The following is a 27096-nucleotide window of genomic DNA, read 5'->3' on the forward strand; positions in this document are numbered from 1 at the left end:
AAAAAGAACACAGACAGAAACTATAGGAAAGCACCCTTCATAGATACAACACACCGTACTGTGTTTTTAACTTACTATCACTCTTTTCATCCAATCTTCCAGGTTGAATTCCCTCTGAAAAATCTTTTGGTGCTAATTTAGTAAATCTTCTTCTACGTTTACACAGGCAGCCCAATTCAGATCTTTTGCCAATGATTTGCATATATGATAACTAACTGATAATTTTCCTAATGTGTAAACAGCACAATACCACATGGAATACGATCTTTTAACTTTCGATTTATACCACATCCATATGTGGATCTCAAACCTGATACAAACCAGATCCTCCACAAGTGACCTGCCTGACAATCAGATCTGATGTTTTTTAGTTTATTTTACAGGTCACCATGACAGAAAATGAGCATACATGCAGTAAAGAGGTCACTGGGATGCAAAACGTTGGGAAAGCCAGGGAAGAACAACTGACCACTCTCGTTGAAGCCATGGAAAATCAAGGCTGACCACAGGCATTACTAGCAGAAATCTGGATCCCCCATTATAGTGAATAGAAAAATTGCCATTTTGTGATCAATCTTCGTGTAAATAAAACAATGTTTTGAAAAACAACATGGTACCAATAATTGCTTCTAATACACCAGATGTATGTCCTTGAACCGATTATTTTTTTAAATCGCACACAGAAGTTATAAGAATAATTGAGTTGCCAATGGAAGCCTGCAGTACCCCGGTCAGCCTTTAACTAAAGTTACTCATTGAGAGGGGGCAGCACTGAGCTTGCCTGCAATGTCACTTCCTGGAGTAGCTCAAACTGCTCATGTTATGTCTCCATGAGACTCCATTTTAACCGACTTAATTTGGCTTCAATGTGCTATGAAGTCTTCACAATAGGAATGAATGGTGTCACGTGATCGATGGTTTTGTCCATTCATATATACACTAATTGGGGAATGTGTAAGGACGCCATCAAAAACTATCTGATCTAACAAAGTGGATATTCGTTAGATCCGTCATGATTTATGAGTTCTAACAGGCCCACAATGTGGTTACTAACACCATATTTGGATATATTTGGCTGGCTGTTTTTGATGCAGAATATTTAGAAGTTGTTCTTTTTTGGGTTTAGAAATGTTTTCTGCTAAATGCTAACTCTTGTTTGTATAAGCTGGTAGCATAGCTAGGCATATAGAAATCGGTGGTGGTAGTTTAAACTGTTTTTAAGTGTGACGCACTTGATTGTTGACAATGATATAAACATGTATTGGGGTTGACATCCATACAAGCATTATACCTCAAGAGTTTTACCCCAACATTGTGCGAAATACACACATAAACAATAGCCTAAAAGTAGGCTAAATTTGATGGGCGGCAATGAGGAGATTATTGAATCTTTCCCTCCACAAGGTCGTCACGTTCATGGTGTCTCCATGGCGTTTCCATGGTGGCTCCATCGCATTTCCATTGTTTTGGTTGAATTCCATTGATCTCTTTACCGCATCTGTGTAGTACTTCAGAGGCTACATCAGTGTGAATGTGGAACGCCGATATGGGTCACCTGTAAAACTGAGTTTGGGCAGTCATAAAAATTGGATATAGAAAGAAAATCTGATTTTGGTTCTTAGGGTGGCTGTGTACACATAGCCCAAATGCCTTATTTATCCATCATAAACTGGATTGGTAAGATCTGAATCAAACCCATTGAATTAATAGATGTAAATCAAAACTAGAGCTAAAACATGAAACAAGGGGAATGTTGACTTTAGGCAGGGAAAGTTACAAGTCATTGAACTCAAATAAGAGTCAGAAGGGCCATGTTTAAGATTACGCCAGTAAAAAGTGGTATTGTATCACCAGTTGGGTTTTGAGAAGGGAGGATAGATAGAGGGAAGACACTACAAAAGGCAACCCTCTTCCTACGCAATAGACCACTAGACACAACGAGGTTTAATAAGAAGGTCAATGGCCAGACTATGGTGGGAAGTCACTAGCCATTTTTCAAAGTACAGCAGAACACTCGTGCTGACTCCGATGTTTAGACACTAGTGTGCTGCGTCCCAAATGGAACCCTATTCCCTCTATAGTGTACTACTACTGACCAGGTGCCATTTGGGATGCAGACAGTGTCTTCCATGGTGGGTCGTCAGAGGGTAGGGTGAACAGAGCGTCAGTAACACTGGTGGTTGAACATAGCTCACACGCCATGGCAGGGGGGCTTTTGTTCCTCACGGAATGCCACTCGGTAAGATTTATTTAGATTTTGATTGGCTTTGGTTCATATTGTGCATAATTCTACTTCCTTAACACCCACATACGTTGTGATGATGACATCTTATGTGCCATGTTGGTGTATTCTGCATGCACCTGCATGCATGTATGTTTGTGTGTGTGTGTGTGTCTGTTTTTGTGTGCATTCATCGTCTGTCTCTGCATCCAAATATAGTTAATATCAGATTATATCATAACAGGTTTCTTTATTTATGTTGTTTAATGTACTGAGATTAGCATTTGTAGGCTAACACAAAATTAACAAACTTGTTCCTTTATCTTATCTTGAAAACTGTGATAGAACGGATCATTCTGATGACTTAAAAAAAAAAACCGGTTTTGTTAAATGAGTTGTATAGCCTGAGAGAGTGAACAGAGTCCCCCTCTCCTCCTGTCCATCCTGATCCCCCAGACACACCTCCAGACTGGGGGCCAGTACCAAGGTCAAACCACATAGGTCCTGTTGTTGTTGATGTGAAATTCTATGGGTAGAACATAGAATGAATAGAACCAATGGAATGTCTTTTTTTCTGAACTGAATTTAGTTTTTTGTGTGATTCATGTTTGATTAGCTGTTCAATTTCGTTTTTAAAACAGACATAAATAGTCAAAGATAATGCGCTGTATAAGGAATGGATCGGGTGCCATTTGGTGTGCATGCACTGTAACCATGTCCTCTGTGTGTTTAGACTGCGCTGAGATCTTTAAGGATGGGAACTCAGTTAGTGGCCTGTATATGATCAGACCGCTCCCTCCTCCTTCATGGTGTTCTGTGACATGAGTGATGGAGGAGGCTGGACTGTCTTCCAGAGGAGAAAGGACGGAACGGAGTCCTTCGACAGGTAGGTGGAAAGAAAACACCATCTACTGACAGGTTGATTGATCAAATTAATTCATTTGAAAAAGTTCATTTTAGTTACACTGCACTGCAGTTATACTGCAATATAAGTACTGTTAATTTTTGTAAGGGCAATTGTAGGAATAAACAAATACAATATGAATTTTTGATGTATTTTACGTTAGATATCCTAACTAACACCTTTCGGTTTGCAACAAATTGTCATGGTATGCTTTCTCAGAGCTCCAGCACAGATCATGTATTGGGAGCAAAAAAATATTTCTGGTATCTATGATCGTTCTCACATAGAAACTTCATTGGGAGGAATGATGTTTAACATGCTTTTTACATTTGTATCACAAAACATATATTTTTTGAGAATCATGATGAACGTAGGCACTTTAGGCCCTTGTTAGACCTAGACATGCCTCCTGTCAGACCTTATGACCTGTGAACTGTACCAGATACAGACATCATGGTGTCGTCATACTCTTATAGTGATGGAATATGTACAAACTCTGACATTCAAATGTTCACATTCATTTATTCCACACTATAAATATGAATATGAATATCTCAAAACTGAATTTTTAGATTTAAAAAAAATGTTAAGACATTGTTTGGAACAATATACTCTACAAGTACATCCTATTTCCAGAGTTGGCACGTTGGTACTTTTAATGATAACTCAAACATCCTTCCTCCCAATTACATTTTTGTGAGAATTGCCAAAACAATCTGAGATACTAAAATATTTTACACTCCCGCTGGCGTGGAATCACCCTATCGTTGGTTTCAGGTTTAGCGTCACTTGCATGTGGGTGTGTCTCCCTCCCTCTACAGAGCGTGGGTGGAGTATAAGCATGGTTTTGGAGACAGCGAGTCAGGCGGAGAGTTCTGGCTAGGGAACGACCCCCTACACTACCTCACCCTAAAGGTGAAGAGGAAAACCTACAACTAGGCCCAAGAGCTTTTCCCCACCACTTCATCTGACCAGGAAAAACTCCCGGCCCCCAGGAACAGGCTGTAATAGTAATATGACTCAGAGTTTTTCCTGGCCTTAGTCAGGTTATAACTAGGACCCAGAGTTTTCCTAGTCAGGAAACAACACTTGGCTAGAAAAAACATCTAAAAGCATGTGGCCAAATTCACATAGAATGTACCTAATAATGACAATGAATAGCTTTTACGTTACATAGAGCTTTTAACTACAGTAGATCTCAAAGAGCCCTATTTCCAACTTGAGATACGTTGACTTAAAATGGACTCAAGTCCAAAAATGTTGACATAGGTCCATCTTTTATTGGCTTAAGTCCATGTTAAGTTTACTTATCTCAAGTCTGATCATGGCTGAGTGCTTTACATTGTATGAGGCCACAGCAACTCAACTCATCCACCACCACTACTGTCTCACCCACCTGGGAGACAATTGGTGGCCATTTCGGCTCTTTATTACCTGTATTTGACTCTGTTTTCTAGGCGACTACAACCTAAAGATCAACATGGAGGACTTTGACAGAAACCAGCGCTTCGCCAAGTACAAAAACATGAAAGTGGATGATGAAAAGGTACACGTGAACAACACCGCGGTCTTTACTGCAGACAGTCCTCACATGGAACTCACGGTTTTCCCATAACATTGGCTGTCACTATTTTGTCTACTCTTGTTCAAACTGTACAAAAGGCAGTTGAGATATTGATAGAACGTAAAGAACAAGGACGTCTGTAGTATCTCTCCTTCCTTTGTCTTTTTTAACCCAACACCCCCCCTTCCCTTTCTTTGTTGACATAAGTCCTTGTTTGCAAGAAACCGAACCAATCTACCGTTCATACTGTATAAACTGGGGATTACCAGGACGAGTATACAGAGCATGCGCTGATCAGCTGACATTTTCCATCTCTCCCTGACCGTGTCTGTAATACCTTTTATGTTTCAAGTTAACCACCATAGGTCCTGTGCCCAAGGATGCCAAGGTAACCTGTCTAAATGTCTACTGCCCTGTAGCACTCACAACTGGAGCAATGAAATGCTTTGAAAGGCTGGCCATAGCTCACATCAACACCATCATCCCAGACACCCTGGACCCACTCCAATTTGCATACCGCCCCAACAGATCCACAGATGACAATCTCTATTGCATTCCCCACTGCCCTCTCCCACCTGGACAAGAGGAACTCCTATGTGAGAATGTTGTTCATTGACTACAGCTCAGCGTTCAACACCATAGTGCCCTCCAAGCTCATTACTAATCTCAGGACCCTGGGACTGAACACCTCCCTCTGCAACTGGATCCTGGACTTCCTGACGGGCCGCCCTCAGGTGGTGAGGGTTGTCAACATTACATCCACCACACTGACCCTTAACATGCGAGCCCCTCAGGGTGCGCGGCCGCGCACAACTCCAATACCGTCATTAAGTTTGCTGACGGCACGACGGTGGTAGGCCCGATCACCAATGACGATGACACAGCCTATAGCAGGGCTCTCCAACCCGGTTCCTGGAGAGCTACCTTCCTGTAGGTTTTCATTCCAACCCCAGTTGTAACTCACTTGATTCAGTTAATCAACCAGCTGATTATTAGAATCAGGTCAGCTAGATTATGGTTGGAGTGAAAACCTACAGGATGGTAGCTCTCCAGGGACAAGGTTTGAGAGCTCTGGCCTATAGGGAGGTCAGTGACATGTCAGTGTGGTGCCAGGAGCTGATCATGGACTCCAGGAAACGGTTGGCCGAGCACGCCCCCATCCGCCTTGATGGAGCGGGTCGAGAGCTTCAAGTTCCTCGGTGTCCACATCACTAAATAATTAACATGGTCCGTACACACCAACACAGTCCTGAAGAAGGCACGACAATGCCTCTTCCACCTCAGGAGGCTGAAAAGATTTGTCATGGGCCCTCAGATCCTCAAAAGGTTCTACAGCTGCACCATTGAGAGCATCTTAACTGGCTGCATCACTGCTTGGTATGGCAACTGCTTTGCATTCGACCACAAGGTGCTACAGAGGGTAGTGCATATGGCCGTCCAGGACCTCTATACCAGGCGGTGTCAGAGGAAGGCCCTAAAAATGATAAAACACTTCAGCCAACTAAGTCATAGACTGTTCTCTCTACTACCGCATGGCAGGCAATACCGATGCAGCAAGTCTGGAACCAACAGGACCCTGAACAGCTTCTACCCCAAGCCATAAGACTGCTAAATAGTTAACCAAATAGCTACCAGGACTATCTGCATTGACCCCCATTTGCACTAACTCTTTTGACTCATCACATACGCTGCTGCTACTGTTTATTATCTATCCTGTTACCAAGTCACTTTATCCCTACCTATATGTACATATCTACCTCAATTACCTCGAACACCTGCACATCGACTCGGCTATATACACGGGGTACCAGTACCAAGGTATCGCTACTCGTTGTGTATTTATTATTACGCGTTATTACTAGTCTTTTATTTCCTTTCTCTCTGCATTGTTGGGAAGGACCCGTGAGTAAGTATTTCACTGTTAGTCTACACCTGTTGTTTACGAAGCATGGGACAAATGACATGTGATTTGAATGTCCTTGAGCAAAGGTACTGGGGCAAACCAGCAATCCTCTTCATTCACCTTCTCACATTAACCCATCGTGGAACAAGATCAATATTTGTAGACAGCAGTATTCAAAAAGATACATCTCAGCAGTGCTCTGTTTAGGAGAACATTGACTGTGTTACAGTACAAGCATGTTACATACCTTGGTCTATCACTCCTGGTCTTCAGCCTATTACCTAGAGTTGTGGTACCTTTTACACTAGGCGTGGGGAATTCTGGCCCAGGACTTCTGCAGTGTGCACACCAATGTAGGCATTTGTTTGAGGTCTAAATTGAAGACCACAATTAGTTGAAATTTGAGATCAGGTGTTAGGTTAAATGGGATAGTTCAGTGATTTTACATAGTTAAATATTCAAAATCTCTGTATTATTTCCCCATAAAATACTTAAAAAAATTACTCCCCTTCCCCCTCCAGAGCCAGTATAAGCTTCATCTGGGTGAGTACACTGGCAATGCGGGGGACGCCCTCCCCGAAGCCCACCCCCCTCCCAGTGGGCAGTGGAACAGTCTAGGGGCCGGTCAACTGGGAGTCAAGTTTAGTACCTACGACCATCCCAACAAGGACGATGAGAAGTGTATCCACCATGACATGTCAGGCTGGTGCTTCAGCAAGTATGACCTTCTGTATTACTGTGGAGATTTAGTAACTGCTGAACAACAGAGTATTGGCCTTCTGCATTACTGTGGAGATTCAGTAACCTCTGAACAACAGAGTATTGGCATTCTGCATTACTGTGGAGATTCAGTAACCTCTCAACAACAGAGTATTGGCCTTCTGCATTACTGTGGAGATTCAGTAACCTCTCAACAACAGAGTATTGGCCTTCTGCATTACTGTGGAGATTCAGTAACCTCTCAACAACAGAGTATTGGCCTTCTGCATTACTGTGGAGATTCAGTAACCTCTCAACAACAGAGTATTGGCCTTCTGCATTACTGTGGAGATTCAGTAACCTCTCAACAACAGAGTATTGGCACAAACATTTATTTTCCTCATACACTCCCGACTCCCCTACGTATTTATTTGGCCAGAGAAGCTAAAACTTTTAATTTGTCTCTATACTCCAGCATTTTGAGAGTAAATGTTTTGTATGATACAGTATAAAGTTACACCTGTTTTACCATTTAGCAATGAATGCACCCCCATTTGAAGGTGTCATAAGTACTTGGACAAATTCACTTATAGTGTATACAATTTAGTCAAGTTTAGTATTTGGTCCCATATTCATATCCCATTGTGACTACACATTTTCAGTTTGTTTTGGTTGTTTTTCGCGTTATGTTTACAGATATTCATGAATGAGTCGTGAATAATGACAAGTGAGAAAGTTACAGATGCACGAAGATCATGTCCCCAAAATATGCTAGCCTCTCACCAATACCAATAACAGGGGACGTTAGCATTTTTTCAGGGGTATGATATTTACGCCTCTGTAACTTTCTCACTAATCATTATTCACGATTATCCGTAATCATGGTAGCATCCACATTAATGTAGAATTGTTGAGAAAAATAATATTCTTATTTACACTAAAAGTGACTCCAAAATGGCACAATACATTATTTGCCCTTCTTTTCTATTGGGCACAACATAATCTGAAACACAACCAAAACAAATCAACCAATGGTTGCGTGCCATCGACTGTGTTATTGACTGATAGATTGCTATAACGTATGATATGGTTAGCTGGTAAAATACTTATCCAGGAGTTGTAAGATCTGGCAACGTCCAAGCAATGGAACGCGACCTATCACTATGAATCTCAGATGTTGGTGTCATTCTGTGTCTCTCCACCAGGTGTGAGTCTGGCAACTTGAACGGTCACTACTACAACGGGCCGTACCAAGCGGTGATGGATGACAGGGTGGTCTGGTACACCTGGCACGGCTGGTGGTATTCAATCAAATCCGTAGTCATGATGATCCTGGCTCCGACGTCCATCCGGCTGGATCTCATGTCCAACTGACCAGAACGCCAGACGACATCGATCCTGTTAGAGTTTTGCCTCAATTAGGATAGGCTAAAGGTGGTGTTACATCATAGAGAACATCCAATCATAACAATCTTGATGCTAATTGAGGTAAAACAGTAATTCTGCTCATAGATTATTAAAGGATTACATTTATTTTCATCGTCAATTGCACACCAAAAATGTATTTCAGCTTTCAACCCAACCCCTTTGAATCAGAGAGGTGTGGGGGGCTGTTGTTGTGGGGGGGTCCACTGCCTTGCTCAAGGGCAGAACAACAGATGTTTTATCTTGTTGGCTCGGGGATTCCAACTGGCAACCTTTTGGTTATTAGCCCAACGTTTTAACTTGCTAGGCCACCTGCTGCTAGCCCATATGCATATGAACTACACATCCAGCCCAAAGCAGGAGGTTTAAAACATACTTTCTTAGTCGCCAATGTACCGGAGCATGTCTTTAACTGTTAAAAATAATAATGTGAATGTGACTGTTGGGCGATTTTTACGTTTTTCTTTTATAAATAATGTTCCAATGTGTGTACAATTGTGTACTTTCCACTCAAATAATTTCCAATTGTGACTAAATTTTAATAAAATGTTAACTATGCTCAACTCTTACTTTAATATATTATTTCCTTTATCCCCCCCCCGGAGTTCTCTCTTGCACCCAGAATGGGCACGTTCCAGGTCGTTCTCACTGGGCACATTCCAATCTCAAAAGAGACTGCTCTATCATATAAATGGGCTTCCTCAGACAAACAGTTCTCCAGACATTGTGAGATCTAATCTACTACACAGATCGACTGCACTAAAGACAACCTGGAACACGCCCACTTTCTTCGTGTTTTAAGCCAACCCTTAAAACATTCACTAGTTTCTACCTGTTAATAGTGCAGCCAGAGATAACAGACACTAGAAATGACTGAATAGTGTGTGCAAACAAACCAGTATTACATTACAGAGAGACAGACAGAGCAACAAAACCTCACCAGATCCTTGAGAGTGTATTGGGTGATCTGTGCCCTCCAGGGTGGATTCCCTTCTCTGGGTACTACTGCACAACAACAAGATTGAGCGCACGCACACACACACACACACTCTCTCTCTCTCTGCTACGACATAACGGTCAATCATTTTGACAGGTAAAAGACTTGTGTGTATAACCAATCTCTTCCAATGTATCACATTATACAAATACCTATATGTCCCTAATCATATCCACTATGTAATGATGTATTTATAGAGGGATAATAAAGATAACTTTGACCCTGATTTTTTTTAATCGTTTGTTTATTTACCTTTTTAAAATTAAACAAAATGATGGTCAGTTTGAGGCATTCTTGGAGAAGTGGAGAGGTTTGAGATAACATTGGCTCAACACAAAGTTCTGGAGTTTTGGATTGGGAACATTCTGAGCGATAAAGCACAGATGGGTAAATACATTCCACAGTTTTATTAAGGTAGAGATGATGAAGGGTTAGGATTAAAGTTCACTTTAACTCTGAATATCCGCACCCAGATATGGACTGTATACAAGGGGTCAAAAGCAAGTGCTCGTTGGATAAAGCTCTGCTCTTCAATAAGTCCTCAAAAACGCTCTATACCAAAGATGGCGGATAAATGAAGAGGCCCCACTCAGGCCGTTTACCATAGATTTTCTTTTTTTTCCCATTGACTGCATACGAACCAGAAAAAAGGGAATGCGATGTCTCACTTCCACTTCCGTCTCTGGCCTAAACCATTTTAACATTTTCAAAACTACATCCAAGGTTTTTCGCACAAACTTTATTAGGGGAGCGGGGAACACGATGCACAAATAAAAGAAGGAGAATCAAAACGAGCTGAGAAGCTATGTACAAACCCTGAGGTTTAAGTTGCCTGTTCTTTCTCTCTGCTGAGGGGAAAAAAAAGTGAGAGAAATCAGGCAGAAAAGAACGAAGGCAGAATTGTCCCACGCTTTAAGTAAGTGCATCTGTGCAACATTGTCTTCTCTTTCTGGGAGCAAAGAAAACGTCTGTACAAGTCTTTGTGGGCAGAAGCCAAAACTGCAGCGTCATCATATGAAGTAGTCCATCCGTATTTGGAATAGCTTTGTCTCCTTGAGAGGCTGGGGTTGGTGATCTGGGGGGTAGGAGGTAAGGGACTGTAGAGGGGGGTTGTCTTTAGGGTGTGTTGGAGGGGGTATCCACACAAACACTCACACACTATCCCCAAACACACACACACACACGTTCTTTCTCTCTCTCTCCCCTTGGTGTCCAGTTTGGGTTATCTGGTGGGCGAGAGTGGGGCTGCGGCGGTGGGGAAGGAAGCCGAGTTGCCGGGCGAGTGGAAGGGCGAGGAGGGCGAGAGGCGGCGGGGGCTGGCCAGGTCTCCGTTGTGCAGCTTCCACAGCAGCTCCTCGTTCTCCATGGAGAGACGCTTGTTGACCTTGGACTCCTTCTGCAGGGTCTGCTGCAGCATGGCCTGCTCACTGGACAACTGCCTGCAGGAGACACAGAGGAGAGAGGTCAGAGAGGGAAGATACACACAGAGAGGAGAGAGGTCAGAGAGGGGAACACAGAGAGGAGAGAGGTCAGAGAGGGAAGATACACACAGAGAGGAGAGAGGTCAGAGAGGGAAGATACACACAGAGAGGAGAGAGAGGTCAGAAAGGGAAGATACACACAGAGAGGAGAGAGGTCAGAGAGGGAAGATATACACAGAGAGGAGAGAGAGGTCAGAGAGGGAAGATATACACAGAGAGGAGAGAGAGGTCAGAGAGGGAAGATATACACAGAGAGGAGAGAGAGGTCAGAGGGGAAGATATACACAGAGGAGAGAGAGGTCAGAGGGGAAGACACAGAGAGGAGAGAGAGGTCAGAGGGGAAGACACACAGAGAGGAGAGAGAGGTCAGAGGGGAAGATGCACACAGAGGAGAGAGAGGTCAGAGGGGAAGATGCACACAGAGGAGAGAGAGGTCAGAGAGGGAAGATACACACAGAGAGGAGAGAGAGGTCAGAGAGGGGAAGATACACACAGAGAGGAGAGAGAGGTCAGAGAGGGGAAGATACACACAGAGAGGAGAGAGAGGTCAGAGAGGGAAGATACACACAGAGAGGAGAGAGAGGTCAGAGAGGGAAGATACACACAGAGAGGAGAGAGAGGTCAGAGAGGGAAGATACACACAGAGGAGAGAGAGGTCAGAGAGGGAAGATACACACAGAGAGGAGAGAGAGGTCAGAGAGGGAAGATACACACAGAGAGGAGAGAGAGGTCAGAGAGGGGAAGATACACACAGAGAGGAGAGAGAGGTCAGAGAGGGGAAGATACACACAGAGAGGAGAGAGAGGTCAGAGAGGGAAGATACACACAGAGAGGAGAGAGAGGTCAGAGAGGGGAAGATACACACAGAGAGGAGAGAGAGGTCAGAGAGGGAAGATACACACAGAGAGGAGAGAGAGGTCAGAGAGGGAAGATACACACAGAGAGGAGAGAGAGGTCAGAGAGGGAAGATACACACAGAGAGGAGAGAGAGGTCAGAGAGGGGAAGACACACAGAGAGGAGAGAGAGGTCAGAGAGGGGAAGACACACACAAAGTGAAGGTGGTTCACTGAACAGCCTCTATTACAGCAACACAGATAAACAGACACAGAGGAACACACACATTCTTAGAACTACATTCTGCATGATAGAAACCCTGCTGGAAGGACAGATGGTGAAGATGAGGATTCTGGAGAGAGATGAGTAACTCCTCTCTGTAGTACGTACTTGGAGAGTGCGGTGTGTTTGTCCATGCGGGCCCTGTAGTCTTCGTTCTCCTGCTGGACTTTGTTCAGACGCTCCTCCAGCTTCACGTTGCTCTCCATCTGGCGCCAGACAGACAGCACAAATGGAAAAGTTCAAATTAGATATTTCTCTCTGCTCCTGTACTTGAATCATGCCATGATACTATGTACTTGTTTGCATGTATAGATTTGCTCACAGCATCGCATTAATGGAAACAAAGACTGTTCTCAGGGCAGGCCTATGTTTGAATTGTGTCTGGGACAATTTTAGCATTTTAGCTAACCCCTTTCCTAACCTTAATCTAATTCTCCTAACCATCCACGTTAATCCTCCTAACCTGCCACGTTAATTCTCCTAACCTGCCACGTTAATTCTCCTAACCTGCCACGTTAATTCTCCTAACCTGCCACGTTAATTCTCCTAACCTGCCACGTTAATTCTCCTAACCTGCCACGTTAATTCTCCTGGGAAGAGTCTTGGTTTCCACTAATGCGATACAGCGATTTACTCACTAGATCATGTGACATATGCAATGAATCTCTAATAGAAGCCTGGTGTCTGTGCTCACCATTAACACCGATGATGGCTTGATGCAGAAACGTTTGTGTTTTGTTTTCAGCTTTTATTTATGCACAATAAACTTCTGGGCACCATAATGTCCCAATAGCTATGGATGATCTCCTCTTTTTAGACAGTGTGCAGGTCTCCACCGCTCCGAGGCGGTTTAGGCCCAGGATTCTGATTACTTTGAGACAGAGGTATTTGTTTTACTAGGTTGCGTGCTCTGAAGCCTGCGGCGAGGCAGACTCAATCTTTCCAATCATGACTCAATATTCGTGGGGTATTTTTGCAGTTTTGTTTTGGAGCGAAATGACTCTTTATGTGGTGACTCCCAAGACTGAAGGCAATCTATCATGAGCTTGAACGGCAAAAACAAACCCTTACTAAAACACTCCGCCTTCACAGGAATGTGTGTGTGTCTTATAAGGGATGACATAAGATGGCGCACCCTTTCAGGGATGTACAGAGAGAGCTAGCGAAAACAACAGTGAACATACACAGGGGCAAGCTCAGGGCATGCGTGTGTGTGTAGGCGCGTTTTCATCGGTGTGTGTGCATGCGTCCTCACCAGCTTGTCCATCTGCATGAGTTTCTTGTCCTGTTGGTGAAGCTGTTTGGTCTTTATCTCCAGAACCACCTTAAGACTGTCCAGCTCCTGTCCCAGATACAACACATGGGAGTCCTTCTATAGGGAGAGAGGGGGTAGAGAGAGAGAGGAAGAGGGGGGGAGGAGAGAGAGAGAGAGAGAGAGAGAGAGAGGGAGGAGAGAGAGAGAGAGGGAGAGAGGGGAAGAGAGAAAGATGGGGGGGAAGGGAGAAAGATGGGGGGGAAGAGAGAAAGATGGGGGGGAAGAGAGAGAGAATTTCATTCACAAACCAGAGTCCTATTCCTAACCTCTTCTTATCCCCTACAAACTGTTGTTCCAGACAAACAACAGTCTTTCAATAACCCACTTTAAGATGGATGACTGCAGTACCAGGGTTGTGGGTTTGATTCGCAAATGAAACTAAATATGCATGAGTCACTGTGGATAAATCCCCAAACGCTGCCATCTCAGAAACGGACACAATGACCAGTGCTGCATGTCCATTAGCAACCAGCAGGGGGCAGTATTCCACCAGTATAAAGACCATAAGGCCCAATAACAACAAAAAAATAAGCAGGAAACTGGGACATCTGTCTCACAGCAGTGGTATTGTTGACTGAGGTACACGGTGTACCAGAACAATAGCATTCTTCAGCACCTTTCTGTGTCCATGGGGCTCTGGTCATAATTAGGGCACTACATAGGGTGCCATCATATTCCTTTTACCTGGTTCTTCTCTGCCAGAATCCTCCTCCTCTCCTCCTCCGCTCGCAGCTTCTCGCTCAGCGCCTCGTTCTCCAACGTGAGGTCCTGGATTTTCTCCTGTTGTGAGTGAGAGAGAGACTGTTAAGTCAACGCTACAACAGTGTTACTCCCTGATACTGAGTCTATATAAGACAGACAGAAGATAGTAGTAGTATCTTTATTGGGTAAACGAGTTGGTAAGGCTGTGATCAGGGAGGTACAGGGAACATGGATCTTACAGTGAGAGTGGCCTCCGTTTCCTTCAGCGTTTTGTCCAGGTTCTCCAAGTCCTGTTCCATGGTTTTCCTGAGCTCTGCAAAACAACACACACACACACACACACACACCAAGTCAATGATGGGGGAAAACGAGTCACTTACTCACAAATTAGAACATTTTGGATTAATCATTTCTCATGTGAAAACCAACCAAGTGTGTGGATGCCTTAGATGGATGGATTGATGGGTGGGTGGATGGATTGATGGGTGGGTGGATAGATGGATGGATGGATGGATTGATGGGTGGGTGGATGGATTGATGGATTGATGGGTAGGTGGATAGATGGATGGATTGATTGATGGGTGGGTGGATGGATTGATGGGTGGGTGGATTGATGGATTGATGGGTGGGTGGATAGATGGATGGATTGATGGATTGATGGGTGGATGGATGGAGTGATGGGTGGGTGGATAGATTGATGGGTGGGTGGGTGGATAGATTGATGGGTGGGTGGATGGATTGATGGGTGGGTGATGGATTGATGGGTGGGTGGATGGATTGATGGGTGGGTGATGGATTGATGGGTGGGTGGATGGATTGATGGGTAGATGTATTGAAACGTGCATTTTAGGACAGAAGAATAGAGGGATGAATTTCAATGAGTTCTGTGAAGGTGTGTGGTTGTGTGTCCTCACCTTGGACGGCGGTGTCGTAGGTCAGTCTGAGCGTGTCCATCTGCTGAGCGTAGCTGGCCTCAGAGTTTCTCCTCAGAGTCTCCTGTCTGCTCCTCATCTCCTCCAGCTGACAGAGAGAAGAAGAAAATGGATTTAATAAATCCCATGGGCTCCTCTCACCAGTCAGTAATACAGGTACGCCATTACATGCTGAGCTTCAGTTACGGGGTGAATCTCAATAGTCTAAGGTTTCCTCTTTATACTTCCAATTCATACTACTAAGATTCCCCCCCATTATTATGACACATTTCAAATCAAAGGTTATTGGTTGGGTACACAGTTTATCAGAGGTTATAGTGGGTGCAGTGAAAAGCTTGTGTCACCAGCTCCTAACAGGGCAGTTGAAATGAGAAATAATAGAATGAAGTATGTGGAGAATCCATTATTTAAATACACAGTGTGAAAACAGCGTAAAAGAAACGGGAAGTGTTTTATGTCTCTATATACACGGGACAGCTGCGTTGTGTGTGTATGTGCAGTAGTCTGCGTGTGTATGAGGTGTGTGTTTTGTGTGTGTGAGTGTGTGTCCAAAAAAGTATCTGATTTGGAACAAGCTCATGTGGATGATTTATCGCTGATTGAATTACCAGTTAGATGTAGGCCATAGAGGACTCAGGAAATAATACTCTGTGCCAATTCATATTCATCCATGCCGTCCCGTTCTCCCGCTGATGACATCAGGGAGTAATAACCATGGCAACGGTCGTAAATCTCGGGAAGCGTTTACGAGTTGGGCGCTGTGTGTGGTGCGGTTGAGAGCCAGTGGAGTGTTTCAGAAGTGCTGTGTTCACGTGCTAGTCGGAACTAGGAAACTCCGACTAGCTAACAGGTTGTAGTTAAACACGTGCCCCGTTCAACCAGTTAGCAAGTTGAACATTTCAGAGTTCCGACTAGCACATGAACGCGGCATGAACCACAGGACGCGAGTCATAACGATGACATCACACCAACCCTATCCCCCTCGGCCCCCAGCAGCCTTAGAGGCGGCATATCAACCGCTAATAGCTAAAAACTCAATACTGTGTTTATAGTGCGCTGATGATGATCAACGCTGGCTCTATGCCTTTGTTCATGTTCTGCTTGGACTGCCTGGGTTCACACAAGTGTGACTTACTGGGTTCAAAACCCGGACTTCTCCGCACTGTAAGACTTGTGTTAGCCCTCAGCTAAAGCCTAGGCATTAACTCAGAGAGCCAACACGAGTCTTTACGTCTTAAGGCAAGGTTACTCATCATCATCATCATCATCATCATCTATCTCAAAGCCATCAGACTGTTGAATAGCCATCACTAGACGGCTACCACCCGGCTACTCAACCCTGCACCTTAGTATAGAATAACTATCTTCAAAGTAATGACTCGGGACGTCGGGTTTGAAATGAAAGCTTCTTTTAGTAATAATACTTGTTCACATTACATTTCACAACTTTAGATTCTACAAAAACAATAAAAGAAAGTTGGTAGCGAAAGTCAGGACAATCACTTGTCACTAACTGGGGAGTTTTTCCTTCCTACTACCTGTCGCAAGGCATTCTGGAACTTGCAGTCAATAGCGTAATCCAATACTAACCAACACAACAGAAATATGTATGTAGTTCTCTCAATCTCCATCACACGAATTCTAATACAATTACATATGTAAATAACTGTAAAGAAAGTATCCTTAGATACAGCTCAATGAATTAACTGTAAACATTAACTCTGTAACCCATTAAAAGTTACAACACTTAGAGGCTGCTGCCCTATATACATAGACATGGAATCACTGGCCACTTTAATAATGGAACACTAGTTACTTAAATAATGCTTACATACTGCTTTACTCATCTCATATTGTGCGAAACGTCAGGAATTGTTTCTTCCTAAATTTTATTCTACTGTATTTTAGTCAATGCCACTTCGACGTCGCTCGTCCTAATATTTATATATTTGTTCATTCCATTCTTTTACTTTTAGATTTGTGCATTGTTGTGAATTGTTAGATATTACTGCACTGTTGGAACTAGGAACACAAGCATTTCATTACACCCGCAATAACATCTGCTAAAAATGTGTATGTGACCAATTTGATTTGATCAAGACTTGTGTTGATCAAATCAAATTGGTCCCCCCCCCCCTTCGAGGTAAACCCCCAGACTTCAGCTCTGCGAGCTAACACACTTGTTCAGTTACACAAGCCCGGTCACCGTCTCGCCACTGACCTGTTGCTCCATGAGGGCGCGGCATTTGTCCGCCTCCTCCTGATAGGCCTGGTGCACCTTGTCCCACTCTGCCTGGTAGAAGGCCTTGAGCCTCTCCTCCAGGCCGGTCAGCTCAGCCTGGTGATCCCTCTGGACCCTCCGCACTGTCTCCTCCAGAGACACCCGCACCTCCTCCTTCTCCTTCTGCAGCCGCTCACAGCACTGGGACGAGGAGACTGGAGAGGGAGGAGGGAGGAAGAGGGGGAGAAGGAAAGGGAGAGACTCTGTCATCGTCACTTTGGATTTTAGAATTCACTTTCAAAACACAATTACCCAGAATGAGGCTCTATGATAAATAATGACTTCACTGTAATAAGAGGGGGGACAGTGTTGGAATAACATCTCCTAACGGCCAATTGGTGTTTTTGTAACAGCGCTGCATAAACACCAATTGGATGTGAACATCTGACGACGCACTGGAAAAACGCATGACTGTTCCAACATTGCGCAATCCAACCCTAACCTCTAATCTTGATCAGAGTCATATGCACCTTTTCACACAACACTTTACATGTCCGCTGAAAACTAAGGGCCGGATTCCCGGACCCAGTAAACCAGGCTCTGAACTAAAAAGCCCCTTCAACAGCAGATCTCCATTGAACGTAATTGTTTTGCCCAACCAGGAGTAGAATTCATTTGGGTCTAGTCGGCTATAACCTACTTAAATCGACATCTAATGACAGGACTATATTTTAATACATATGTAATGATAGACCCATATATGTAATGATAATACCAGATTCCCACAGCGCAGCACAGAGCAGCCTGGACAGTTGACATTTCCTCACATCCTCCCCTGTGGGATTAACTCTGAGGCCTGTTGCCACGGCGATGTTGTCATAAAGGCCGGCAGCTGTGAGCCCGTTAACAGACAGGTCCTGTCCTTATTATGGTGTAACTAACAGAAATGTGTGTGTGTGTGTGTGTGTGTGTGTGTGTGTGTGGGGGGATTGGTGGCAGGTGTGACTGGCATGTGGCCCCCCGTATTATGACATCAGCGCTGCCCCCCCCATACAAGTTGTTTCATAACACGACATCATGGGTCAAGAAGGAACAAGGAAGGGAGCTGGAAAGAATGTGTATCTAAGGGCAGATCTAGGATCAGGATTTACTCAAGCCTGTTACAGTAGCCATTATCAGCTCAAGATCAAATTGATCAAGGATCAGATTTAAAGGGATAGTTCGGGATTTTGGCAATGAATCCCCTTTATCTACTTCCCCAGATGAACATGAACTCGTGGACACCATTTCTGTGTATCTGTGTCCAGTTTGAAGGAAGTTGGAGGTGGTTTCACAAGCCAACGCTAACCAGCAGCGACATACAAAATGGCATCCATGAGTTCATCAGACTTCGGGGAAGTAGATAACGGGCTTCAATGCCAAACCTGAAATATCCCATTAACTCAATCCGCAGATTTTAACTGTGACCATTATCCACTCAATATAAAGAGCCTAGAAGTGTTAACTGTAAAACTGTCCGAAAGACAAATAAAATCCCTGGAAGTCAGACTGACAATGTTCTTTCACTAGCTTGAAGAGAAACGTATTGACAGGTTCTGCTGGTCAAACATACAGTAGACATAGTGAAGAGACTTGTTAGCACTTCTCCAAGTCTGACGTTAACAGACAGAGTTTTGAAGGAGGTGGTGAGAGTGAGATCCATACATTCCACAGTCATGTGTAAAAACAGGGGTCAAGGTTCAACAAGCACACCAAACCCCCCGCTCATCAAACAGATGGTAGTCGAGGCATTTTCTGCTGAGGTTCGCTGGGGAAAAAAGTGCATCTATGCACGTGTTTGCTTTTAGGGGGAGAGGGCTTGGTACGGCAGTTAAAGGGTGTGTCCGGGCTTACACGTGTGTGTGTGTGTGTTGAGACTGAATGGTTTTCACTAGAACTGTGTAGTAAAAGTATTGTTTGTATAAACGTGTGTGAGAGAGAGAGAGAAGTGTGAGGGAATAAAACAACTGAATTGTAGTCGGAGTGTTGTGTGTGTGTGTGTGTGTGTGTGTGTGTGTGCGTGTGTGTCTATCAAGCATGCGAGTGTGTGTGCCTGTCTGTTTAAAAGAGAATGTGGCTTTCTAGCTCTCTAGATCCCTGACAGCAGACGGCCGTTGGTATTGTTCATCAGAACCACTACCGTTGGTATTGTTCATCAGAACCACTACCGTTGGTATTGTTCATCAGAACCACATTGTACAGGCGTTCCAACCAGATGCCTCTAAGGCATCTTGCACAGGTGGCGAGGGTTGACGAGGTCTGGCACGACGTCTGAGACAGTCATGGGGCACGTGGGTAAAGTGAAACGGCGCACATTTCCTCTCCACTTCGTAACACATTACAACATCTAGCGTCTGGGCCAAGTCCAAGGAACAGAACTGAACAAGCCCACCCCTCTGGAACGCCACTCTGGCGTCATTGGCGGAACAGAACAGAACTTAATGCCTTGTAATGAATGAAACGCATCCAGAACAATGAGTGTTTCAACGTGTTCACAAACACCTTCCCGCCTCGTTTGAAATGATCACCACTAAGAAAAACGGATAGCTGTAAGCATGGATTCTATCACATATTATTGACCTATCCAGTCGTGTTAGATCACGGATCATCTTGAAGGGAGGAAGGATGCACTTTTTTACAATTGGAAGTATTTGACCCGCAGATGATTTTATTTGGCCCCCCATGTAATTTTTTTTAAGTGACTAAAAACACCAGCAAATCAGCTCCAAGTATTTTTATTTTGTTCATAAGTATACCCCACGCATAATAGATATATGGGATTGTATCCAAATGTAAGCAAGGTTTGAAATGATTGTGTTTTAATCAAATATTATATCTGTTTGGGCTTCATGCGGTCAATTTGCAGTCTACAAAGTATCTGTAATTATGTTCTGGCCCCCTGACCATCTCCTCAAGAAATAAATCGGGCCGCGGTGTAATCTAGTTGCTGATCCCTGCTCGACAACAACCAGACGCTTCTCCAGAGTCCGAACACTTCCTCCTAAAGAGAACAACCCCCTTCCCTGACAAGCAGTTCCACAGCACTCAAACCCATTATGTTAAGACTATTGTCCTGTCACCACAGTGATGTAGCATGTCTCCATAAGGGTAAACAAAGATGATGCTGCAGAGAGACTACCACTAACTACTGTTGGTGAATGCTTGGAGGGAAGACGGTAAGTCATGCTTGAAGGAAGACCGCGGACAAAGGAGACTGTCTGCCTGTATCTGTAATTATTAAGGCTTTATGACCGCTGCACGGGCTACCAATAACATCAGATCAATGCATTTCCCTGACACGCGCAAACACACGTACACACATGCTTGCACGCAAACACACGTACACACATTTTTGCAAAACATGCCAAGGCTTGCATTCACGCCTGGCAAATACAGCATGCCTAGGGGGTGGGACCTAATAACAACATCTACACAGAGGCAGAGAGTTGGCCAGCACAAGGTGCTTTGGATGGCAGTTGACGACCTGATAAGGCCTTAATGATAAGCCAACAGGTCAGGGAAATGAGAGTGAAACAGAGGGAAGGTTCATTCACATTGAGTGTTGTAAAAAAACTTGTTGCTTCACTCATAACGAGACACAATTGGCAGATTAAATGTTTTCGTTGATCATTTTCTTATTTAGAGATTTTCTGCTTTGGCAACACTTGCTCTTCCTTGAGCAACCGATGCGCTGATAAAGGTGCATATGTAAGAGGTAGAGGGGTAGACGAGAAGCAGGGTGAAGTGAAGACATGCTTGAGGTGGTTTTTCTTACTGAGCTCATCGCGCAGGTTAGAAAGCTCCAGGGACAGTCCTTTCTTCAGCTTCAATGTCTCTTCACGCTGTCGGAGAGGGAGAGAGAGAGAGATACGATTAGTTATTAAGTCAATGGAAAAACTATTCCTAAACTATGTGAGACTTTCGTTTCAAGTGGAACCAGACAATCGTTTTACGTCAGACATTATGACTCGACTGACAGACATCTTTCCACAACATTATTCCTGGGCACCAATAGCTTCTTAGACTTCGAACAATTAAAGGCTTCAGTATGGTGACCTAATAACAGCACATATTCCTATAGGCGTGTCAAGGAATGCTGTAACTTCTAACAACAACTTACAACAACCTACATTAGCCTACTGGGTAGGCTACAGAGACTGAGTCAGTACAGTTCTGAGAGCAGCACTTTCATAGCCTGGTCCCAGATCTGTTAGTGCCGTCTTGCCATCTTCTATGGTCCGTAGGAGTTGGCGAGACAGCACAAACGGATTTGGGAACCAGGCTAGCGTTTTCAGCAGCTGTCTGGACATCAGACACTGTTTTCCTTATGACACTGTATCCATATCACCCCGTTATCAGACTGTGGAGAGGCGACTTTTAGGGTGACTTAGAAGTGACATAGGGCGTCTTGGAAACAGGGAACGCGTGCTATGAAAACTCGCCTGACACAGGCCTACGCATTAATAAGTAGAGCGTTTGAGTCTAAGACACACATGCTTCCTCTCAGACGTCACGTACACAAATTCTCTCATGAACTTGTTCATTCTTACGGACTCACACTCTCATACATATCACCATTGTCTCAACATCCTGAAAGGATGGAAGGCTACACCCTGTACTAATCCAACCTAGAGCTCTCCACACACACACACACACACACACCTTCTCTAAATGTTCAAACAGAGACGCTGCTGTAATAAATGTCCACACTCTTTAAAACAGAGACACAACGATCACTTCATAACCGTCTCCATTTGACACATGGCATGATGCACACACCCATACATTATAGTCAGGAACCCGATCGGTCAGCTGTAAGTGAACCAGCAGATAGAGAAAGGAGGAAAGAGAGAGGGAAAGAAAGAGAGAAAAGGGGGAAGACACAGAGAGAGAGAGAGAGAGAGAGAGAGAGAGAGAGAGAGAGAGAGAGAGAGAGAGAGAGAGAGAGAGAGAGAGAGAGAGAGAGAGAGAGAGAGAGAGAGAGAGAGAGAGAGAGAGAGAGAGAGAGAGAGAGAGAGAGAGAGAGAGAGAGAGAGAGAGAGAGAAAGAGAGAGAGAAAGTGAGAAGAAAGAAAACAAACACACCTTGCCTTTCTTTCTGGTATGTGGAGGAGTCTTCAGGCAGGCTTTGCTGCCAGAGGAGCCCATGTTATTCCCCCTGGGCTGCTGAAGGGCCAAGTGCTACAGCTAGGAGCTCCACTACAATGTTCCTGGTCGGAACCTCCTCCTCTCCTCCCCCTCTCCAACCAACCACCACTGCACTCTCTCTCTCTCTCTCTCGCTCAGGGAACTGGTCTGTCTACATTAAATAAACTTCTCAGTCTTTATCTTTCTCTCTTTTCTCTCTCTCTAAGGAGTACTCAGCACATCAAGCCCTGCCTAGCAGTACCTCCCCACCTCCAACCCAGCCGCCCCTGGCCAAGCTCCAGCCCTAGAGACAGGGCCTGGGTCTGGGGGAGGTGGAGGGCTAGATGAGAGTGAGGTCAGGCTGGGCTAAGGCCCTCTGCTCTGGGCCTCGGGTGCTGCGTGGTCAAGCCTCTCTGGTTCCTTTAAAAGAGCCAGTGGTTGTACATTAGCGGCACTAACAACACTCACTAGGTTCTACTTTTCAAAGACATGACCTATAGGGAATCAAAGCGAGCTTGGCCATTGCCTATTAGCTAGCCTGTTACATAGTTACAGTGGAGATGCTCAAACTGCTGTTGTATAGCGGAGTCCTATTAGGCCTAATAAACTGTTTTTTATGCCATCTTTGACTCGTGTCCTTCACGTCAAAGCTGGCTAATCCATTCCATTTCTGGCTTGGTTTGCGCTGTAGAATCTTCTACGTGGTGCTTTCAAGTGCTCTCGGCAGGCCAAGATGGCACTGGCATTCTCCCTTCAGATAAGACTCACACAAACAGAGAGTCTGGCACTGTAGAGTCAATAGAAAGCTTAATGCTATCAGTGAAGAGATCTTTCACTGCCAAGACTCTCTAAATAGCCTCCTAGCTAGCCAGACGCTATCCAGGAAATGTTCCCTACAACGGAAATGTACTCGGATGGAGGGATGAGACAGGAGGGCTATTCTCCACTCGTTTACAGCCCGAGCAGGAGAAAGAAGAGGATTCATCCCTCCTTCACGGTCATCCACATTATTACACTACAAGTCAACACTGTATGTACACCAGGAGATATCCACGTGGTGTAATATAAAATAACTGATGGCACCAGATCATGGGTGTGTTCATTAGGCACCAAATGGGAGAAAACATACTGAAACAGGTAGGGACTATAACAACGCTTTAGGTTTTTTCCCCAAACGTTTCCCTACTGTCTGCCCTTATGAATGCGACCTGGGTTTATCTAGGGGGACATTTTAAATATAATTGTACCAATCACTCATTAGTATTACTACTTTGTTAGAGAGTTTTAAGTTTGCTCTCGTGTTTAGTTGGCTTGACAACCTCTACTACATTCAGAGAGCTCATTGCTGTTCCTCAGATAGGAACCTCTCTTCTCCCTCTATCAGGAGGATTACGGTAAGGCCCGAGGCTAGGGGGCGGGGTTATTGATACCCCCAGATGTACAGCTCACAGGTGATGTGGTGGAACCCAACAGCCCCACCCCTTTACCCTTGTCTATGCCTTCTCTCCCCGCCTGCAGGGAGGCTTGACACTGCAGCTGGTGCATTAGTCCCTCTCTCCCCCTGTTACGGATACAGGTATCCTGTGTATGTATCCTGTGTGTATTTCTTTTCTCTCCTTCTCCCCTCCTCACAGGTGGCAAGCATCAGTCACCAATCAGAACACACCGGCTCCTTTTCCCTTACCCAATCATATCCCCTTTCCCTTGGTTTAAAAGGATCCCAATCAGTTCTCTCTAGAGATCTCTCTTTTGTTTTTGCACCTACATGTCACTTTGTCTGTTATCCTGTGAGTATTGTTTTGTTATGGTGTTTGACTGTTTGTTTGATGGTGGGAGGGGATGGGGATAACCAGCTAAGTCGCCCATGGGCCTACATTACCCGTAGGAAAACTTTGTCTAAGTACACTAGTTAGAACTGGGCGGACCACGGTATTTTTGGTTAGTTAGCTAGCTGTTCTTAAAGCAGGCTAGTCTAGCTTACGGGTGTTTTTGGATATTTCTTTGGGTCCAGCTCAGCCCCTGTTCCCGCCCCCCTTTACCGTGTGTTTAAAAATAAACCTATAGTGTTTGACGGTAGATTTAAGTTGTCTGTGGTTTTTGTTCTCACTGTTCCTGTCCACTATTATAATTTGCATGAATTATGTTACAGGTCTCGTTTCCATCCCCCCTAGACTGTAGGGCCAAAGGGATTCGTAACACCCCACCCCCTCTCTTTTCTCTAGGAGATGAAACCAGGTTTACAGGAGATAGTGATGGGAGAGAACACAGTCCATCACACCACTCAGACAGAGAGACTGTTCTCTCCCATCACTATCACACCACTCAGACAGAGAGACTGTTCTCTCCCATCACTATCACACCACTCAGACAGAGAGACTGTTCTCTCCCATCACTATCACACCACTCAGACAGAGAGACTGTTCTCTCCCATCACTATCACACCACTCAGACAGAGAGACTGTTCTCTCCCATCACCATCACACCACTCAGACAGAGAGACTGTTCTCTCCCATCACTATCACACCACTCAGACAGAGAGACTGTTCTCTCCCATCACTATCACACCACTCAGACAGAGAGACTGTTCTCTCCCATCACTATCACACCACTCAGACAGAGAGACTGTTCTCTCCCATCACTATCACACCACTCAGACAGAGAGACTGTTCTCTCCCATCACTATCACACCACTCAGACAGAGAGACTGTTCTCTCCCATCACTATCACACCACTCAGACAGAGAGACTGTTCTCTCCCATCACTATCACACCACTCAGACAGAGAGACTGTTCTCTCCCATCACTATCACACCACTCAGACAGAGAGACTGTTCTCTCCCATCACTATCACACCACTCAGACAGAGAGACTGTTCTCTCCCATCACTATCACACCACTCAGACAGAGAGACTGTTCTCTCCCATCACTATCACACCACTCAGACAGAGAGACTGTTCTCTCCCATCACTATCACACCACTCAGACAGAGAGACTGTTCTCTCCCATCACTATCACACCACTCAGACAGAGAGACTGTTCACTCCCATCACCATCACACCACTCAGACAGAGAGACTGTTCTCTCCCATCACTATCACACCACTCAGACAGAGAGACTGTTCTCTCCCATCACCATCACACCACTCAGACAGAGAGACTGTTCTCTCCCATCACTATCACACCACTCAGACAGAGAGACTGTTCTCTCCCATCACTATCACACCACTCAGACAGAGAGACTGTTCTCTCCCATCACTATCACACCACTCAGACAGGCAGATAGACGGTGTGTGTTAGTGTGAAGCTCAGTGTGTGTGTGTGTGTTAGTGTGAAGCTCAGTGTGTGTTAGTGTGAAGCTCAGTGTGTGTGTGTGTGTGTGTTAGTGTGAAGCTCAGTGTGTGTGTGTGTGTGTTAGTGTGAAGCTCAGTGTGTGTGTGTGTGTGTGTGTGTTAGTGTGAAGCTCAGTGTGTGTGTAGAGAGAGAGAGAGAGAGAGAGAGAGAGACAGAGATGGTAGAGAGAATGAGAGAGAGACAGAGATGAGAGAGAGAGAGAGAGAGACGAGATGAGAGAGAGAGAGAGAGAGACAGAGATGGTAGAGAGAATGAGAGAGAGAGAGAGAGACAGACAGAGATATGAGAGAGAGAGAGAGAGAGAGAGAGAGAGAGAGAGACAGACAGAGATGGTAGAGAGAATGAGAGAGAGATGGTAGAGAGAATGAGAGAGAGAGAGAGATGGTAGAGAGAATGAGAGAGAGAGAGAGACAGAGATGGTAGAGAGAATGAGAGAGAGAGAGAGAGGTAGAGAGAGAGAGAATGAGAGAGAGAGACAGAGAATGAGAGAGAGAGACAGAGGTAGAGAGAGAGAGAGAGAGGTAGAGAGAGAGATGAGAGAGAGAGAGAGAGAGAGAGAGAGAGAGAGAGAGAGAGAGAGAGAGTAGAGAGAATGAGAGAGAGAGAGAGAGAGCAGAGATGGTAGAGAGAATGAGAGAGAGAGAGAGAGAGAGAGAGAGAGAGAGAGAGAGAGAGACAGACAGACAGAGATGGTAGAGAGAATGAGAGAGAGAGAGAGAGAGACAGAGATGGTAGAGAGAATGAGAGAGAGAGAGAGACAGAGATGGTAGAGAGAATGAGAGAGAGAGAGAGAGACAGAGATGGTAGAGAGAATGAGAGAGGAGAGAGAGACAGAGATGGTAGAGAGAATGAGAGAGAGAGAGAGAGATGGTAGAGAGAATGAGAGAGAGAGAGAGAATGAGAGAGAGAGAGAATCTGGGGAAAGAGGTTGTGAGCTGCACATTCCCTAGCCAGTTGTCATAAATATGAAGAATTTGAAAAGTTCACATTGCCCTCATAAAACTGTTAAAGCAAGGTGAGCCAGTATACTTTATAAACGCCCAGGGATTTCAGCGCCTGGAGCAGATTATCACTGCTATTCCAGGCATGTTCCTGCCGTAC

At 44.7% G+C, this 27096-nt stretch overlaps 1 protein-coding gene and 1 pseudogene across 3 annotated transcripts in view; one reads left to right on the forward strand and one right to left on the reverse strand.

Moving 5' to 3' along the window:
* The first annotated feature begins 2200 nt into the window (after nucleotides 1-2200).
* On the forward strand, nucleotides 2201-8665 carry LOC106602163 (fibrinogen-like protein 1; annotated as a pseudogene).
* A 1772-nt stretch (nucleotides 8666-10437) lies between these two features.
* The window catches only part of LOC106602190 (microtubule-associated tumor suppressor 1 homolog), an 83611-nt gene continuing 66952 nt past the window's right edge, over nucleotides 10438-27096 (reverse strand). For all 3 annotated transcript variants that reach the window (XM_045716428.1, XM_045716427.1, XM_045716429.1), the window contains 8 exons: nucleotides 21296-21362; nucleotides 17482-17696; nucleotides 15243-15348; nucleotides 14568-14641; nucleotides 14311-14406; nucleotides 13567-13683; nucleotides 12420-12517; nucleotides 10438-11152 (listed from right to left, as the gene is read on the reverse strand). In XM_045716428.1, the coding sequence (XP_045572384.1) occupies nucleotides 10936-11152; nucleotides 12420-12517; nucleotides 13567-13683; nucleotides 14311-14406; nucleotides 14568-14641; nucleotides 15243-15348; nucleotides 17482-17696; nucleotides 21296-21362 (990 nt within the window). In that variant the 3' untranslated portion in view covers nucleotides 10438-10935. The remainder of the gene's footprint in view (nucleotides 11153-12419; nucleotides 12518-13566; nucleotides 13684-14310; nucleotides 14407-14567; nucleotides 14642-15242; nucleotides 15349-17481; nucleotides 17697-21295; nucleotides 21363-27096) is intronic.

This window comes from Salmo salar, chromosome ssa04 (genome assembly GCF_905237065.1).
Source record: "Salmo salar chromosome ssa04, Ssal_v3.1, whole genome shotgun sequence".
In the NCBI taxonomy this organism is placed as follows: Eukaryota; Metazoa; Chordata; class Actinopteri; order Salmoniformes; family Salmonidae; genus Salmo; species Salmo salar.